General features: G+C 37.2%; 1 protein-coding gene across 1 annotated transcript in view; it reads left to right on the top strand.

Moving 5' to 3' along the window:
* Positions 1 to 20,791, top strand: part of GPR158 (G protein-coupled receptor 158) — a 451,151-nt gene that overhangs the window by 405,643 nt on the left and 24,717 nt on the right. Inside the window, exon 7 of the mRNA XM_017870800.1 lies at positions 7,548 to 7,786. Coding sequence (XP_017726289.1) covers positions 7,548 to 7,786 — 239 coding nt within the window. The remainder of the gene's footprint in view (positions 1 to 7,547; positions 7,787 to 20,791) is intronic.

The raw sequence follows: 20,791 nt of genomic DNA, 5'->3' as shown, positions 1-20,791 counted from the left end.
AAATACTGACACATAACAGGATCTAATGTTTATTCTCACATCCTATATTGTTATCAAAATTCTTCCAAATTCCATTTTACCCTGGTTCTTCCAGTTTCTGGGATCCTGTATCAACCATAAAACTTTTTCTTGCTGGTCATAGTGTCAGAAGGACATGTTTAACTAATTGGTCAATTAAATCTTCTTGCCTTCATGTGCTAGATTATGTGGGGGCTTAGAAAATAAACATCTTCCAACTTCAGGAAGATTTATAAGGGCATAGGAGATGTCAACAGAATAATAGTGATAATTGGAGAAAATTTTGTGGCCTGGAACTATCAGACAAAAATGTAAACTGGATGAGGTTCCTGAGATGAATCTACAAGGATAAGTGGGATTTGAATCAGTTTAGATAGACGGAATGGCATTCAAAGGTATGAGCATCTAGATTAGAGAGAAAAGAGCATATAGGAAAGTAGAGGAAATGTGGCATGTTTGGAAAGGCAGATTCCTGTTGTGCTTTTAAAAGATATGGCCCTGAACCAGGTGCTAGATAGTTCTATCTTAGTAAAATACTATAACTGAAAAAAGTACTCACATGAGAGTAAGAAGATAGGAGTTTTGAGGTGATTTTGCTACTGACTGTTTTGCTTTAGATAAATGACTTCCCCTCATTGGGCCTCAGAATTGTCTTTTATACATTAGTGGGTTCAGAATAGATAATACGGAGAGGTCCTTTCAGCTCTAACTGTAACGCTTAAGGTTCTTGCCTAGCCATGCCAAAGAACTGGTGCTGACCACGCGAGTGATAAGAAACACGGACCGAGGGTGAGAAAAAGCCGTAGGTTTTATAGAGCCAAGTGAAAGTACAAAGCTTCCACGGTGTGGAAGGGGTCTTGAATGGGTAGCCAGAGTCAGATTATACAACTGCCTTTGAAATTCTTTAAGGTTGGAAATATGTGTGGCGGGAAGATGTTACTAGAGCGAGAAACAAAGGCAGTAAATTATTTTGTGACATGTCTTAGATTTTGAGGCAAACCGGAATTGCTACTTAGGTTTTATCTACTTTATGACCTTGCAGCGGCATGGCAAAGGAGACAGGATCTTACAGGACTTTATAAAGTATGTTTACAAGGAATTGGAATTGGGAGCATAGATAAGGTCTGCTGGTCACAGAAAAATGGGCAGTTAACATTCCTTTTAGTTTTGGGGGAGGGCAAAGGGAGAGAGGACACAGGGAAGCTTACAGCAAAATTTTCACTGTTTATAGCTTTCTTGGGAAAGAAAACGCATGCACAAATTCTGATGTTAGGAATATTTTAAGCATATATCTTCAATATTATTCATCCAGGACCAAAGTTAAGTCCTGATACAGGAAATGAGTGAGTTTCACAGCTTTCTGAGCCCCTACTCAACCCAGGAAGCCCAGATGGCCCCACCTCTCATAACCATCTAAGATATGACTGGTAACAGTCTTGCAGCCCTTTTTTCCTTCCTTCCTTTTTAAATTATTCTTCCTTATTCCGTCTACCTTCAATTAAAGAAAAAAGGTGAGAAACAAGGAAAAACACTATGAGGTTTGAGAACTCATGCAGCTCACAGAAACTGACAAAAAATATGTGTCAATATATTTAGAACCCAGTTGTGAATTTTCTTTCTTGTAATAGCAATAACTTAATATACTCATAATAATCTTGTAGAACTTCGTGTCTGATAAACGTCTAAAACCTATTTCTGTGCCGGTGATGCCAGTCTTTTTAAGTGTTTAACTAAAATTCATCCACTGACCAAGAAGTAACTTTAATTTACTTCTGAAAATGAAATTTTGAGAAATTGATGAAAAGCTTAATGAACATGGGGATTTGTCACCATTAAAAGCAGAATGGCAGGCAGAAACCTCCAGCACTTTTTGAGTTGTTAGCTCTCAGGACTCTTGTAATTGATTGGCTTTAAACTTACAAGAAGTGTCACCTCATACCTTTTATCGCAAGCATTTATTCTCTGGAATTTCTGTGAACACATTAAGATTAATAGAAATTAGACTCTAATGAAGAAACTCAGGACATTAGGATTATTCCAATTAAGGTAATCAGACAGAAGACTGGATGGCTTCAGGATATATAATTTTTCATTCCTTTTTTATAAATAGAAGAGATGCTGCAAAATCACATACAAATGCAAATGTTCTGAAAATGGAGAACTATTATTAGAAGCCTTGCATTCTGTCATCGGCATAATAAAATCTGAAAACTCTTACCTGGCAGGCTGGAGCGGTCAGCCTATTGGAAAGGCACCTGCACCAATCTTAGATCTGATAGGAAAAATTGCTTAGAGCAGCAGCTCTCAAACTTTACCTTTCATCAAAATTACCTGAAAAGTTTGTTAAAATAGATTGTTGGACCATCCCTCCAGAGTTTCAGAGTCAGTGGGTCTGGGTGGGATCCAAGAGTTCTCCTTTGTACCAAGTTTTTAGGTAAAATTGATGGTACTTGTTTGGTAAGTGCTGGTGTCAATGGCAAGTAACATCTAAACTGAGACATGAAGGAGATACAGGATTTAGCAAAACACTGTGTTTGTATAGGTAGGAGGAGGGTGGTGAGGAAAGCTGAGGGCAAAGGCTCAGATAGAGGATAACTGCATGTCCTCCAGAGGGACCTGCAGAACTATAGGATGTAGAGAGTGTGGAGAGATGTGGCTGCAGAGGTGAGGAGGAACCAATTTTTAGAAGTGTTTTACCATACTAAATTTTGGTGGAGAGCCAGTGACTATAAGCAGGGAAGCAATATGATCAGATGTACAATAGCGAAAGACCATGTTATCCATCATAGAGTGTGGATTGAAGGTGGGCCAGACCAGGAAGGAGACTAGTTAGGAAGCTACTATAGGAATGAATTGGTGGCTAGGAGCTGTATAGTGGCAGTAAGAATGGAGAAAAATAGAAGAATTTGAAAGATACTTAAGAGGGAGACATTAAATTCTTCATGATTCATTTGATTGCTGGAACGTGGATAAGGGAGAAAAATCCAAGTTTATTCCTAAGCTTCTGCTTCGTACAGTTAGACAGGGCTGTAACACAACAGCAGAGGTAGGTTGGAGAACAGCAAAGTGGGTTGGAGAAGGAAGGAGTGGAGAGAGGGGTGATTTTGTGTCAGGCCCTGCTGATGTCCAGTGGGCCCCTGAGTATACAGGGATTGAGCCCAAGAGAGTGATCTGAACTGGAGGTATAGAGGTAGGACTTGCTGGCATATAGATGATAACTGAGATAGGGGAGCCAATGGAGTTGCTTGGGTGCAATATGTAGTAATAATATAAAGTGGCTACATTTAGGAGATCCTTGGAAACTGCCATTTAAGGGGAAGACTGAGGTAGAGAAGTCTGCAATAAAGATTGAAAAGCAGCTAGCCAAGAAGTGGGAAGAAAGTGGGAAGAGAGAACTAGGAAGAAAACCAAGAGAATGTGACATCATGGAAGCTGAGGGTTCCAGCCACATCAAAAGCTGGGGAGAGACCATGTAAAATAAGAAGTGAACAACATCAGTTCACTCTTGGAGAAAGGTCATGGGTAACCCAAGTACAGGTTCTTATGGTGAGCTATATAGCTTGAACCAGAAATGTCTAGAAAATGAGAAAGCAGAGGCAGATGTATATGACGACAATTTCTGGGTTACCCTTTTTATCATTTCACAATGATTTCCATGAATTTATCTGCTATTAATAATGAAAATTGAATGTACCCTTTAAATATGCCTTTTCATATTAAATTTTGGATGTTTCTTGCAGTCTTCCCATATATGTTGGGCTTTCCTTAGAAATAGTGAAACCTTCTGAACTCATGGTCTCCTGAAGATTTAGCTATGAAAACATAGTGGAAAAGTCATCCATATAGGAAGTCCAATGATTCAAATTTTTTTCTACAGTTGTATTTCATACAAATGCATGTCTATGTATTCTTTTTTATAGTCTGACCTGTAGGCTTCTTTTAAGACAATCCTAGAAAAATGCATCTTATTCCATTTTACGAAAACCAATATCCTGAAATGCTTAGATTGAAGTGTAGAGTTGTGTTTATTATGTTTTCTATTATTTGAAAGCCAACAAAATCAATAATGGAAGACTCATGAAGGATTTTGCTTTGGTTTTGCTCTCTTGAAATGAGATTATAGGGATTTTACAATCTTGAATTCTCAAGCTATACAATAAATACCCAAAGGGCTATCTAGAAAACAAACATTTCTGATAATTTAGAAATGAGATTTGAGTAAAAGGTTCCTATAACTGGAATCATAGATTTCCTTTGCAAAAGACAAAACTGATTAAGAAATATTTTAAAGGAGACAGTTACTTAACAAATCCACTATTAGCTCTCTATGAGATTCAGAGTTTCTATGGGAATTGTGAAACAAGTATAAAAAATATATTTATCACATTTTGACCATGGAAAGAATATATAGTTCATAACTATTTTTTTCTCTGAAGCACTCTCAACCTGATGAAAACTCCTTGCCTTAACTTGAAAACTCCCTAGGAGTTGCTGGGTATTGAGAACCAAACTTTGCTTCCTGCTAACCTGTTCCCCCTACTGTCCCTAAAGACAGCTTGCATTTCCCTGCTTTTGTTTCCCGTCAATTAGAATATCCCCTTATATATTTTCCACTTTCCTTCATTTCTACCTATTGATATCCCCCAAAGCCCAGATCAAATACTACCTGTTCTATTGGGTCAGATTTGCTAGCCACATACAATATATAATGTTAGCTATTGCACATGGTAGCTATTTGCAAACTTACTTCTAGTTAAATTGTAAGTTTCTAGAGACAAAAATTGTATCTTATACCTTCCATGTTGCCTAGCATGATGCCTAACATATGGTTGTCACTATATAAATGTTTGTTCATTATATTTAAAATGTTTACATTAAGAGTAAAGCTAGAATTTGGAACCATTTTCTCTTTTTCTGCCCTTGCCAAACTATGGAAGAAAAGTGGGTCAGGTTCTCTCTGGAGAATGTAGTCATTCAAAATTTAGAATTCATCCAGGTTCAACCAGAAACAAATACGTGTACATTATGATTACAAGTTTCTCCTACAGAAAATAAGATTGGAACTGGCAAAAATACTAATTTTCCAAGAAATTTCTATTTCTAAGGTAGAATTCTTGAATCTTTCAATCTGCTAATTACAATGAAAACCTTCTTATCCAATATAACTGGACTTAGTAGTATATTTGGTCAATTTGTTGAAGTTTTTTAAAGTAGAAAAGCATTTAAAAAGTATATAGATACTATAATTTAAAACACAAATAATCACTCACCAGTCTTTTGGAAATAAGGCTTCTTTTTGACTCTGGGTTTGATATTTAGAGTTGATTGTTCTCTCTATAGCATAAATCACCAAAATGTATTATCTACTGCATTGTGTTAAATTTTTTTGAAGTAATCTGAGTGTAGAATTTTTTTAGCTTTTTCTTTATTGACGATTCTCTATTTTAAAATTTCTTCATTTCCACTAAGTTAACATTTTATTTTAATGTTTAATTTTTATCTTTCCAAAACATTCAAGAGAGATTTCATAGAAAAAGTTTCCTTGCCTGAGCACGGTGGCTCTCGCCTGTAATAATCCTCAGCACTTTGGGAGGCCAAGGCGGGCAGATCACCCGAGGTCAGGAGTTCAAGACCAGCCTGGCCAACATGGTGAAACCCCGTCTCTGCTAAAAAATACAAAAGTTAGCCAGGCATGGTGGCACATGCCTGTAGTCCCACCTACTTGGGAGGCTGAGGCAGGAGAATCACTTGAACCCAGGAGGTGGAGGTTGCAGTGAGCCGAGATCGTGCCGCTGCACTCCAGCCTGGGTGACAAAGCGAGCCTCCATCTTAAAAAAAAGTCTCCTTTTGTTTCATAATCATGTATAATTATTTTATTTAGTATTTAACAGTGGGCATAATTTGGGAACAAATACACCTGATTCATAACAAATAGTAATTAAACTGGTTGGAGCAGAAGTGCTTAGGCATAGTGCCAGTGTTAGCGTTCGCCAGTGTTAACATTCACTATGACATGGAGAGCACTTACTACATTGCATGTACAGAATGGAGAGTAACTATTAATCTGGGGAACTGATGAGATGGGGCATGGTTAAGAGATCTTCTGTTTTACTTGTATTTGTTACTATATTTCTGACAGTGTTTCACAGAAAAATTGAGAAGTATTTTGTTAATAATTAAATAACTTTTCCCTCTGTCCTGAAGGACAGTGGGGATAATTTAATGGATGTGTTGTGTTAATTCAGGGAGAATTGCCAAAGGTCTCTATATGGAGGAACAATATAGCATAGTACATCAAGGCTATTTCAGGTGTATTGGCTTCATTTCTGGATTTAGAATAATCTTTATAAAAAATTCATTTGACTTAAAATTATTCAAAGAATGAAGTGAAGGAGAGAATAGAACATTGAGAAAATGTGTTTATTTTTATGCTTTATGGAAATTGGTTACAGATACTCTCACAGTATCATAAACCACTCATGGTGGTTTATGTCAAATCATAATTTTGTGACATCAAATATCAGAATGGGGTGGGGAGTTAAAATCAGCCGAGAATATTCTAGAAATGAAATTGAAGAATGGGCAGAGAATTCCTATAGTAAGGGTGCATTTTGTCTTCACACATTATTTAGAGATAAAACAGTGCTTAGATATCATCTAATCTAGTAGTTCTCAACTCTGGCTCTTCATCTGAGATATATACAGAAAAAACTCTTAGTTTTTAAAAATCACATTTCCTATAGGCCATCCTAATTTTCTTCCTTAATGCAATGACCTTATTTAGTGTACCTAGTGTTTAAATATTTCTCTCATTTTTATTATTCATATTATTTTTGGTAATATGATAAAATGACCATGAAAGTAGGTAATATGAAATGATTTTCAGAAAATACCTTTAATAACCTTCTACTATAAAAAACAACTGGTTGAAGGAAGTTTTTTGACTTAGTATAATACTGTAAAATACAACCACTTACTTTCAGGACTATTTTTTGATCCCCCAGAAACCTTGTTTGAGCAGTGTTTGCCTACGGATCTTTCTAAAGCCCTGAGAATTTTCCTTGAAATATTAAGACATGCTCAAAGATCTCCCATTATATATGAACCTATTGACCTAATGGACTCTAATGAAAGATATTTGTTTTACTACTGGAAGATAAACTAAGATAAAATTAAATAAAAATATGAGCAATACTGTTTCTGGATTTTGTGATGTTAAAACGCTGCCTAAGCCAGGCACAGTGGCACGTGCCTGGAGTCTCAGCTACGTGGAAGGCTGAGGCAAGAGGAATGCTTGAGCCAGGAGTTCAAGGATGCAGTACACTATGATTGTGCCTGTGAATAGCCACTGCACTCCAGCATGGGCAACATGGCGAGACCCCATCTCTAAAACAAAAACAAATACAAAACAAAGCAAACTCTGATTAGCTACATTTTGGTGGGTTTACATTTTACCTAGAAAAATAAGTTTAGAGTTATACTTTCTGAATGTTAGGTTTGCTTTCACATTTGAACTTTTGCTTTTCTAGGGTCTTGAAGGTGTTTCTTTCACGAACGGCTCAACGAATTCCATATATGACTGGTGGACGGGTAATGAGGATGCTGGCAGTAATACTCTTGGTAGTGTTTTGGTTTCTCATTGGCTGGACTTCATCTGTGTGCCAGAATTTGGAGAAACAGATTTCACTTATTGGCCAGGGGCAAACATCTGATCACCTCATCTTCAATATGTGCCTCATTGACCGCTGGGACTACATGACAGCAGTTGGTATGTGGTCACTTGTTTTGTGTGATGGTCTTACCATTTTTCAGTAGCATTAAAACTGACTTCTTTAAAAGTCTTGCCAGACTGTTTTGTAAAGCCTAAACTAATCTCACCTAATGTAATTCTGGTAAAGTAACATGAAAATGGCAGTAATGGCATGTGAAATGCAAACTTCTTTCTGGACATTTCTATTGTTTTTCAAAGGCATATAGCTTTGTTGAGAAAACGTAATCAAATAAATCAGAAAGGAGAAATGAAGTGAATAATGGCAACTTCTGTGTATAAAGAGCTTACTTTCTTCGATCTTATCAGTTGGTCCCCATTTGATTAATATTAGCTATTCTCTTGATCTATTTCCTTACTTGGGAGAAAAAAGGAAGCATGCTGTTTTTTAAGATAAAATGTTGGCCCTATAATATATCAGACTTGGTGTCTAGGGCACTCTTTGGAAAAAGGTTGTCTCTGCAAAATTTCTGATTAATCTATCTTTCCTATGCTGACCTCAAAAGATAACTTATTTATAATTTTTATCTCTGGAGGTATAGAATTACACAAAGACTAAGCCATGCTCCATGAATGTAGTAAGTGCTATGTGGCTGAGAACCTGGAGAACTTTCAAGAGCTGCATCATGGCTTGGGCCCAAAACACAGATTTTTCTGGCAGCCCAGTGTCTTGAAAAGATGAGGAGGAAAATACACAGGAATTTTTCTGCTGCTAATATTAGTCTATTTTAAGCTAAGTCTCTAAACATACAAAAAAAGGGATATTTTATTGTTGTTCCCCTCAGTAAGCCACAGGACAAACCTTAATTGTCTTTGGCAGATATAAAAAATAGAAACATGAGTTTGATTCCCATTTTTTTGTCCCCCTCATATTTTGCAATTGTTGGCTAAATATTCACATCTAGTCTTTTGCTGGAAGCTAAAAAGTGTGTATTCAGTTTATAGTTCAAATGGAATATTTTTCTGGGCAAGATATTTTAGGAATCTTATAAACCTGGTATCTGCAATAGTGAAGCAATATGGGTATGTAAAGAGAATGATTATAATATATAAAAGCTTATTATATTTTGGGTAATATAACTATCAAGATAAATCATGACACTAGGGTAGGAAGCGATTCTGATCTTGGCTTTAGTCTGGATATGAAAATTAAATTGTATAGATAAAAAATTTCTACTCACCCTAACATTATTTTATGCTTTCAATGCGAGTTAACCAAATAGGAAAAATCATTTCCTTGTATTATTATGAAGCAAAGGCCACTAGTTATTATTTTTCTGTTTTACAAAAGAAAAAAAAAAAAAAGCAAACCCCTCCCCCTAAAAAAAAAAACAACAAACCCTCAAAATACATGAAGACAAACAAGCAGAGAGCATGGCCTATTCACCAAGAAATTTTATGCATTGGAATTGAGATGCATTTGAGACCTTTAAAGATTTATTTTGCCCTCCAAAGAGGATCATATTCATGATTTCTATGTAGAAATATACAGAAGTATATAATTGTTAGTAACCTGTATCGTCATCATTCCTTTCATTAGATGGCTTCTTATTGATTCACATAGATGCATAAGAATTAAAATTATTAAAAGCAAAGTTAAGTGGTGAATATTCTTGGTGCAATAGTTTAGTAAAAGGAGATAGCAGTTTGGACTAGAACTCAGGAACCTTTTATAAAGGACAAGTTCTTTAACCATGGGTAATATTTACATTACCGTAAAGAGGCGTAAAGAACATTCATTTTATAAGAATAGTGAAGGTCCAGGCCTGGTGACTCACGCCTGTAATCCCAGCACTTTGGGAGTCCGAGGTGGGTGGATCGTGAAGTCAGGAGTTCAAGACCAGCTTGACCAACATGGTGAAACACCATCTCTACTAAAAATACAAAGATTAGCCAGACGTGGTAGTACACTCCTGTAATCCCAGCTACTTGGGACGCTGAGGCAGAAGAATCGCTTGAACCCAAGAGGTGGAGGTTGCAGTAAGCCGAGATCATGCCACTGTACTCCAGCCTGGGAGACAGAGTAAGACTTTGTCTCAAAAAAAAAAAAAAAAGAAAAAAAAAATAGTGAAGGAGCGGGGCAGTGGCTCACACCTGTAATCCCAGCTACTCAGGAGGCCGAGGCATGAGAATTGCTTGAACCTGGGAGGTAGAGATTGCAGTGAGCCGAGATCACGCCACTGCACTCCAGTCTGGGCAACAGAGCGAGACTCCATCTCAAAAAAAAAAAAAAAAAAAAAAAAAAAAGTGAAGGATGGAAGTGGGTGGAAATTGAAACAGAATACATTGTGAGTAATGCTGGATGGTTGAGTTTCTTGTGAGTTTATTAAATATACTGTTAATAATACTGTATGGTTACGTTTATTGAAAATGTCTTAGAGGAATTTAGAGAAGCAGAAAAGTGATATAATGAATCAGTAAATTCAATCAAGATGACTATAAGGATGTATTTTTTTTTTAAGTGAAATGTACCAAACTCACCAAATTCAGGGGTTTGGGAGTTGGAATCATTAGAAGGGAGGAAGAGCAGCTCTCAAAGTGTGGTCCTAGAACCCACAGCAGCTGCATCACCTGGGGACTTGTTAGAAATGCAGATTCTTAGAGCCCACTCTGACTTCCTCAATCAGACACTCCCAGATAGTGGAGCACAGCAATCTGTGTTTCATAAGCATTCCAGGTGATTCTCATATTACTCTAAAGTACAGAACTGCTGACCCTTGGAGGGAATCAGATGAACTTATGAGAACATAAAGATAACTAATCTCAATAAATGTCTTCAAATTCCTACCTTCATATCTATAAATCTTCCCATATCCACATTTATTCTTATATATTCTCCTTCAAATTTCCTAAGGTAACACCACAACCTGTGCCAGACTCATTTAACATTTTGGCACCCTCATCTCCAGTGGCCACTCTCACTTTATGTGAACTTTCTGTTATATAAAACTCCCCTACCTCCAAGTCACTTGTTGAAGACACTGAAGAATTCTGTTTTTTTTTGTTTGTTTGTTTTTTGTTTTTTTTCAGTAGCTTTGGGGGTACAGGTGGTTTTGGTTACATGGATGAATTGTATACTGATGAAGTCTGAAATTTTATTGCACCTGTCACCCAAGGTAGTGTACATTGTACCCAGTCTGTAGTATTTTATCCCTTACCCCCTAACTCCTTCTGAGTCTCCAGTGTCCGTTATACCACTCTGTATGCCTTTGTGCGCCCATAGCTCACCTCCTACTTATAAATGAGGACATACACGATTTGGTTTTCCATTCCTGAGTTACGAAGAACTCCATTCTGATCACAACCCATTTCTAGCTCATTTACTCCCTCTACAATAGCTCTTTAGTAACACAGACTGTTTTCATTGTACTTTACTGCTCCTAAATTCTGCTCTCCTCCAGAGAGAAAGCTTACCAGGCAGCAGATTTTTCCACTTGCAGTATTGGAACTATGAAAAGAAAATGGGCATTTTTAAAAGACATTAATTTTGAATAATTCTGGGAAAGAGGACATAGAGAGTAATGACGACCCTGAGATAGACAGTGCAAAAGAAAATGAAGATTCATAGCTTGGGAGGGCTGCAGGGCATGCAGTTCCTTAGGCAATAACCAGGTCTCAGTTAAAGAGGTACCAAGAAACTAAGAGAAGAGACTGATTCTAGTGGTAGGATCTAGGTCATGGCTTCAGGAATGAGAAGTATCAAAACTTAAGAGGCAGAAATTAAACTAATACCCCTGAAGATGTTAGGTGATAACATTAGGGTCTCTTAGAAAATCAAGACTCGTGATGAGAGTGCAGGGACCAAGAAGTAAGAGGAAATTAAATTTTTGGTGATATTTGTTTTTGTCATCTCACAGTCAAAATGTTTTTGTCCTATAAACTACTGTAACACATTAGTTCCCATAGTGTGCTCATCCTATAGTGACACTGTTCTCTAAAAGAAAAAAAAAAAAAGTCAGGGCATATAATTTTAAAAAAGAATATTCGGAATTAGGACTGTCTTGAGAAATCTGAGACGTGGTGGTTGTAATTATTTTTCACACTATGCTAATAAAAGTTTTCATTTATTTCTCTTTCAGCATGCAGCATCAATATTTAACCTCTCAATTTAATGGCTTCTAATGTGTAGTGTGTGCCTTTTTACAGTCTCTTTATAGAGCTCTATAAGTAACATGGTTTTGATACTCAGACTGTTAATCAAAAATAAATCCATATATTTTCAGTCAGCTAGAAAACCTGTACTGCTGAACAGTAAATTATTTCCTGGATCCTAAGCGGAAATGTTCCCATGTAGGAAGGGGCTGTAGAGAGGGAGGAAATAGGCTTAACCGTGAGCGTGGTGGGAAATCTTTCTCAAGAAGCTGTGTGCACTTACGTTAGTGTCAAGAGTTCGTTCAGAAAAAAAGAAAAAGTGACGATTAATACATTGGTACCTTTGCGTTCTGGATCAGCTTTACCCATACAAAACAATCCCTTTTTCAAAATAAGAAATCATTTGAGAGAGTGAACTACTAGTTTTTCCAGTGAAGTAGAGCTCTAGTTAGAAATATGGGTCATACATTCAAAGACCGGGTTCATTCTATTTTTGCTCATTGCACAGGGCTGCTCCAAAACTGCTCAGATGGATGACTTTCTTACCACAGTGTTTCAAAAGAGAAAACACGTATAGAAAATAGGTTGGAAAAATCTCAGAAGCTACAAGAGCCACAGTGTCTTCTTGAAGAAATTATTTTAAAACATAGAAGGGGGAAAATGGCTTTCAGAATCACATTGTCATTTATATCTATTTATAATTTTCAATTATTTTGTTTGTCCTGTATTAAAAAAATGAGATAAGCTTTAATGGAAAAAAATAAGGATAAGGACATTGCCACATGGACACTGGACAATGTGAGAAGTGCTTTTCAGGCAGAGTAGTCAGTTTTTCTTAACAAATGGCTTTATTCATCTGGTGGAAAGAGAATTTTAAAATTTGGATGTTCCAAGACATTTCTACATTATAATTCCTATAAATATTTAAACTGCCATACCTTTTTGAGAATGATGTACATCTGTAATAACAATACATACTATAGTACTTACACTAATCATTATATGACTCAGTACCCTGCATTTTTGAGTGCATTTAAATGTATTTTCTGTAGCTCACTGAAGACAAAAGAATCTTTCCATCTGCTCCTCCCTCTTGTAACTACATGCTCCTCAGCAACATGGCCTACGTTGTTCACACTTATCCCTGACACAGAGAACCTGACAGGTGTAGAATCTTGAAAAATATTTGTTGAAAGAACAAAGCAGTCAGCTGTCTTCATCTTGTGATATTTTCTATTGTCAGACTTAGACCAGTATGAGGAAACATGTTAAAGTTAAAGACTGTGGAAGTCATACACTTGCCCCAGCTTCATTTTCATGGTAAATGTATATGTTCAAATTTGGGGGGAGGTATTTTGGAGCAAGTTATAGAAACTAATGGATAATTGCAGGCCATTTTATGAAACTCTACCTTTGACTTCTCCAACGGTCATAATAGATTGGTACAAACTTGCATGGCAAAGGAAAACTATAAAACACATTACATAGTGTAATTACAAATATTGAAGCAGAATAAAATAGATTTAATGAACATTTTGATTATTTCACTATCGTCCTAGAGCCATCTAAAGAATAAAGGGGTTGGCGGGGCACGGTGGCTCACGCCTGTAATCCCAGCACTTTGGGAGGCCAAGGCGGGTGGATCACAAGGTCAGGAGATTGAGAACATCCTGGCTAAAATGGTGAAACCCCGTCTCTACTAAATACAAAAAAAAGTAGCTGGGCATGGTGGCGGATGCCTGTAGTCAAAGCTACCCGGGAGGCTGAGACAGGAGAATGGCATGAACCTGGGAGGCAGGGCTTGCAGCAAGCCAAGATGGCGCCACTGCACTCCAGCCTGGGTGACAGAGCGAGACTCTGTCTAAAAAAAAATAAATAAAAATGAAATAAGAAAAGAATAAAGGGATTGAGACTGGGAAACATTCTCCTAAATTAATGAAGAAAATAAACCAATGTATCATGTCATACTCATTTTGGAAACTGTTGGTAGTATGACTGTCATAATTTTTTTTTTTTTCCTAAATCTTCCTAACCTGGTTGGTAAATTGGCAGTCAATTGTCCATGTTCAGGATATTTTGCAATAGCATTAAACTTGTCATATTAAAAAGTCAAAACTTTATTCCCCTATGAGTTTTCTAATTGGATAATACAAACTGACAAGTAAGCAGAATTGACTTCTCATGCCTGAATTAACTGTTATAATTTCACCCCTAGAGTCAAGTAGACCACATCTTGACACCTAAGTTTAAATATCCCAGGCAGGCAGGTCCTCCAGGATGGGGCACTCAAATTGAAAATATATTTATTTAATAACAGAGGTAGTGATGTAATGGAGTTCATCCATTGACATATGTAGTTGAATAGCACTCAAATTGGATTACACATTTAGAACATACATTGAAGATACTAAAGCAGAACCAGTGACCAAGATAAGCTAGAAAAAGCAGGCAGATTCTTACCTTACCTGCAAGAAACAACAAGACCACAAAAAAAGTAGCTAATAAATGGTAGCATTGAGGACATTTAGAACTTTCCTTCTGTGACTAAATCTGTGCATCACACTTTAATATTGACCCAGGCAAGCACTGAGCTGTTTCCACAGTTTCTTCCAGAAGTTAAGTGATGACAGAATGTTATAAAAAGTTATGTGATTGAGAATAAATCTATTTTACTGCCCTCCTGGCATAAGAATACATCCAAAAAGCCCTATCTAGGCTTCTATTTGTCCTCTGTTATCTCCTGTAATTCTGTCTTTCTGTATCACTGATACAGCCTAACTCTTCTCAACAGCATTTATATGATCTAATAACTGTTCCCTGATAGGAACCCTGTTATAAATTCAGTTCTCTCCCCCTACCTTCCACCTCTTCATAGTTGTGAAAGTCTGAAGATACATGAGGAGTCTCATGGTTCTGGAAACTCAGAGCTTGACATCGCTTGTTATGTATTTTATTCACCACATTGAAAAGAAAGACATAAATGAAAATACAAGCAATAATTAAACAGGTGTGATAGGCTTGAGTCTAATTCCATTTGGAAATTTTTAAATATTTGTCTTTTAGTGAATTCCAGCATTGATTAGTTCACTGTTCAAAAGTATTAGTTTCCATGGATTTCACATAATATAAAATATTGCCATTATAGAAAATACAGTCTTTATTCTTCTTTATTGACATGCTTTTCTCCTTTGTTCTTCCCTTTCCTGGTACAATATTTTTAACACGCACACACAAAAAAAACCAGGCAGTGTGTTCAGTAATTTAATTAGTCATATGCCAATGTTTAGAAAGAACTGAGAAAAATACAGCAACTCTCTTGCTGAGTTATATAAGGAAATTCTAAAATAGCAATTGTTTTTAAGGTTTTAAATACTTAATTACCCTAGAAGATTAGGCTTTATTATGGCAGGGGAAAATGGTATAAAAACCATTTTATGAATGTTACAGAAAATAGATTAGACTCCCTCTTCATCTGACAGATTAATGTTCTTTATTTAGGTTCATTATGTATATTTTCTTTTATTCCAGTATATCATATGCCTTAATGCACACTGCACTACTTGTTACTATTTTAAACATACATTTTTATTTAAAAACATTTTTTTGAGTCAGAGTCTCCCTCTGTCACCCCGGCTGGAGTGCAGTGGTGTGATCATAGCTCACTGCAGCCTCGAACTCCTGGACTCAAGCCATTCTTCTGCTTCACGCTCCCAAGTAGCTGGGACTACAGGTGCACCATGATATGCCCAGCTAATTTTTAAAACGTTATTTTTATTAGAGACAGACTTGCTCTGTTGACCAGGCTGGTGTCAAACTCCTGGCCTCAAACAATCCTCCCTCCCAAGCCTCCCAAGCTACTGGGATTGCAGGCATGAGACATGTGTGACCTTAACAAGTATTTTTAATTTTCAATTAAAGGATAAAAGCTTGACCACATTGTCTTGGCTTAGGGCTATATCACTAGAAACTACACATGCTTCTCAAAGCACTTGCTTGAGTGTCTTCAGAATGATGGAACTGGGAGTTCTTATTTATATACTACCTCTTCTGAAAAGTGCTTTACTTTCTCTTTGCCCTTTAGCATAGTTCAAATAACTGTGCCTCGAAGAAGTGTAACAGTTTTCCACAAAGGCAGAATGTGAATAATAAATAAATAACCCCCCCACAGCAGTCTTCATGGTAGCCCGCCAGCTAGCACTTCAAATAGTATGTGTGAATTTCTAGTGATGCAGCCCGAGGGAAGGCAGATCACTAGTCAAAGCTACCAGGCTTTCATAAAAGATCAAAAAGCAGAAAGACACTTTGATAATAGCAGCAAGTGATCCCATATCCAGCTCCCTCCCCTAACAACAATACCCATGCAAATGACAGTGTATTAGTTCGTTTTCACACTGCTGATAAAGACATACCTGAGACTGGGTATTAAAAAAAAATTTAATGGACTCACAGTTCCACATGGCTGGGGAGGCCTCACAATCATGGTGGAAGGTGAAAGACATGTCTTACATGGTGGCAGGCAAAGAGAATGAGAACCAAGTGAAGCGGTTTCCCTTTATAAAATCATCAGATCTCATGAGACTTATTCACCATGAGAATAGTATGGGGGAAACCACCCTCATGATTCAGTTATCTCCCATGGTGGGGTGGGGAGTCTCTCCCACAACACATGGAATTATGGGAGCTACAATTCAAGATGAGATTTGGGTGGGGACACAGCCACGCCATATCAGACAGAGAGAGGAAATGGAAGACACAGCCTGCTCCTCTGACCTGGACCCTGTGCTCTGAGAGGACTTCCATCCGAGTCTGCCTTTGTGAGCTCATCATGTCCCCACTCTTTAATGTGTATCCATAAGCTCTGAGGTAGCTGAGTTTTGCCAGAGTTCTGTCACCCCATGTGAAACTAAAAAATGGATATGCCAGAGAGAGAGAACCCTCTACACCCTTTTTACTTAAGATGCAATGGAGAATAAGGAAAAAATCTTGGTCCCCATTCTAGCAATGTGTGAACAGAAACAATGAAGAAAAGCCAGCCTGTGTGGCCACTCCCAATCATTCTGGCCTCAGAGATCCCTCAGCGCCGAGGGAGTAGTAAGAGAATAGAAATAAAGTCATCAAGTCACTATGTGACTTCATACTGTTGGTATGACTAACTGTGTTACTCCTCAGTGTTCCCAACAGTATCTCTGACCCAAGCTTGACATTTCAGAATTCAAAATTGTTACCTCTGCCTTATTAAAGGAGTCACAAGTTCTACAATAAAACCTTCACAAAGGTAGATAATGTACAAAATACATTTAGCACAGTGCTCGGTCCATTCAACAGATGTCAGGTATGAAATCAGACTGATTAAGGGGACAAAAAGTACTTCTGAGGAGAGCTCCTTTAATTACTACAGGCTATTCAATTCTAATTAATGTATCGGCTGTTCTAAATAAACAATTGCTACCTGGAAAAATATTTGTGTTCTTCAGTAGGATAAAAATATTTCCAAAGGTTAAGAAAATGTCACTCAAGAATGTCATTTAGGGAGCACTGGTCAGGAACTAAGAGACTCGGATTCTAGCCTCCAATCTGCTGCTCACAGGGTGAGTGAAGCTGGAGAATGGAGGTTCTCTGCAGACGTATCGTATAGCCCATCCCGCCCATCCTGGAGCTTCGTGCTTCCAGAGAGCTGGGAAGGGAACACACACCCAACCTCCATTGTCCTAGTTGTGAAATGCACTGTACTTGCGACGTCTTCTGTGTGCTTCTCTATCTCAGAACTGAATAAACTGACTTTAAGGCCAGCAGAATAACAGCAGCTCACCAACTACCTGCTTCCCAGCAGCACAGACACTCAGAAATGTACCTGTTCACTACATGGTTTAATAAAGTCACTTGCAACTTAATTATTGACATTCTCATTGAATAGAAGAGACATTCTCATTGTTTTAATCAGTGTAACTCATAATTAGCTTTATTTTAACCAAAGAAAAGGCAGATACCACCCAGAATATCTAGGGCTTATAATATAATATAAATGCTTATTATTTATATTCAAGCTTCTTTATACTAGCTGAACCCTAGAATTCTGGAATTGAAGGTATTCAAGAATTATTGGAGTTGTTAGATTTAACATTTAGTGATAACCTCTGTGCTGCCCACTGTGTCGTTAGAAAGAAAACAAAATGAGTTAACCTGGGTAGAATTGTAAAATTTTTTTTTTCACTTTAACCGTGAAGTTTTAAATAGATAGGATACAGAGAAAATGGAAGAGGACATTAAAAGAGACACTTGGGAAATAAAACCTAAATGTTTTATCATTTATATACTTATTTATGTCATGTAAAGATAATTTTTAATGGGGCCAATCAGGGTAAAATGTTAATACAGAATGCCTTTGCAGCATGGTAAATCAGAGTACCACAGCTTGAGTGGCATTTGCACTTTGAAGTTGTTTTTCTCTCAGCTTTTGTGGGTAGTCTAGGATCATGGAACTGGAGCATCTTCAGTGTCAAAGAATTTATACTAGTTTTCATTTCCTTGCCTGGCCCAGTCGTTTGAAAAAAATAACTTGAAAATACTTTCCTTATAGTATATTAATTTTTCAAAGGCTATGGTAGTTAACTTTTAAACTGAGTGTTAAGACTTCAGTTTCTGAAAGCCCTTTTTAGATCTCAAAATATAAATGCAATCCTTTTTGTAACTATACTCATGCCTTTCATCAAAATTATTTAACATCAGAAATTATTTTCTAAAGAAGAAGCACAAAACATATTTCAACTCCCACGTAATAACACCACAAATTTGGTAACATCTGCATACTTTCTTTACTAATTGCAGTGCTAGTCTGAAGTTAATTATATGAAACTGATTTTTTTCCCCAAGCACAACTTTTATATATCACATTTAGTTTAATTGGTACTTTGAATAATAAATTGTTTTTCACCTACAGCACATTGTTTGATATTGCTAATGAAATGATTTTAATGTTCAACTGAGCTATTATGAGAAATCTTATTTTGTCTTATATTTTTAAATATAATTCTCCATTGTAGCACACTAATTAACCTGATAACTACTTTTCTTTTTTTGAGTCTTCAGTATAACATTATGTAAAAACTGTGTAAGTAGCAGGAGATACTGTTTTCATAATGCAGCTACATGTGAATCCTTCCACTACAGCATATTTTTGTCCTAGTGGTACTTAATAATACTTTTGCAGTCACCATTCTTTTGTGCCAAGCACAGTACCACAAACTCAGTAGTGTATCAGTTTCAGATTAACATAATTAATGATGCCAGTATGATCTTTAGATCACTTATAAGCCTGTTTAAAGAAAAACTTCAGACAAAATAAAATCTAACAGTTTATCTGAGCAAAGATCAATTCATGAATCAGAAAACACCAACACCAAAGGGAGGTTGTGGGTTTTGCTGTGGCAGCCTGAGCACTGAACTTTTATAGGCTGGAGATGGAAGCAAAATTTAAAAAATAAAACCAAACAATACAAACTACGTGATTGGCCAGAGCTAGGTGTTTGCCTTATTTGGATATTGTCCAGTGGGAGGTCCCAGGTTACAAAACCAATCAGCTATTTGGCTATGATTGGCTAAAGCTTCCTTCACAATTAATCAGTTACAAAGAATGCTTCTACCTTTAGTTTGTTTGTATGCCTGGAACCCTTATGCAAGTAAATAGAAACTGTAGGCTAATGACTTCTTACTTATTTTCCTTTCACAGGCCCTGCAATGTTAGATGGAGGGGCAAGGTAACAGAAAGTCTCCATCTCTAATGACTTAAACATGAAACTGACATCATTTAGACTTACTCAACAATTATTTACTAAATCTTATCTACATTGTCCCAGTACTGTTGCTACCACCTATGTGGCAAAGGGAGAAAAAAAACTGAAAAACTCAGTTCCTGCCCCGTAGTTCATAACTAGTTGGGATGGGTGTCAACTAACAAGACCCCATGAACAATTTTCTTCCAATTATATGTTAGGTGGCATTATTCTCTGCATTGTGCTGTATACATAAAAACTATAAAGATACTAGAGGGAAGAAAATTCAGTGTAGGTTAGAATAATTTCAGGAGGCTTTGTGATAGAAATAGGACTTGAATTGGACATTAAAAAATTGATTACGATTTTTCCACCTGAAATTCTAGCTCCCAGTAGAAATGAGAGCAACAGTGTGAGCAAGACCAATAGCTCAGAAGTAAGACCAAGATTTGGAACAGGCAAGGAGCAGTGGCTCATGCCTGTAACCCCAGCACTTTGGTAGGCCAAGGTGAGTGGACTGCTTGAGGCCAGAAGTTTGAGATGAGCCTGGCCAACATGCCAAAACCCTGTCTCTACTAAAATTACAAAAATTAGCCGGGCATGGTGGCTCATGCCTGTAATCTCAGCTGCTCAGATGGCTGAGGCACAAGAATCACTTGAACCCTGGAGGCAGAGGTTACGATGTGCCAGGATCACACATTGTCATCCAGCCTGGGTGACAGAGCAAGACCCTGTCTCAACAACAACAACAACAACAAAACAACTGTATATATATGTGTGTGTGTGTGTATGTATATATATATATATATATATATATAGAGAGAGAGAGAGAGAGAGAGAGAGAGAGAGAGAGAGATTTGGAGTGTTCAGAGGACAAAGAGACCTTCTAGGTCTGCTCAGAGTTTATGCTGGGGAGTACTGAGATGTCATGTTAGATATACATTATGAAGTCAAATTGTAGAGGGCTAGAAATGCCAGGATAACAGGATTTGTGAAATAGTGAGCCACTGAAAATTTCTGAATGAAGATGCATTGATGCCTCACAGAAGGCTAACCCGAAGACCAGAGACCACAGTAGAAGTCAAGGTCAACCACAAGCAAAAATAAAGTCAAGCAATGTGGGCAGCTAACATGAAGGCTGTGC

The sequence above is a fragment of the Rhinopithecus bieti genome, unplaced genomic scaffold (genome assembly GCF_001698545.2).
Source record: "Rhinopithecus bieti isolate Rb0 unplaced genomic scaffold, ASM169854v2 scaffold_5022, whole genome shotgun sequence".
In the NCBI taxonomy this organism is placed as follows: domain Eukaryota; kingdom Metazoa; phylum Chordata; class Mammalia; order Primates; family Cercopithecidae; genus Rhinopithecus; species Rhinopithecus bieti.
The sequence above is the reverse complement of the archived record's forward strand: the minus strand, read 5'-3'. Positions and strand labels throughout refer to the sequence as shown.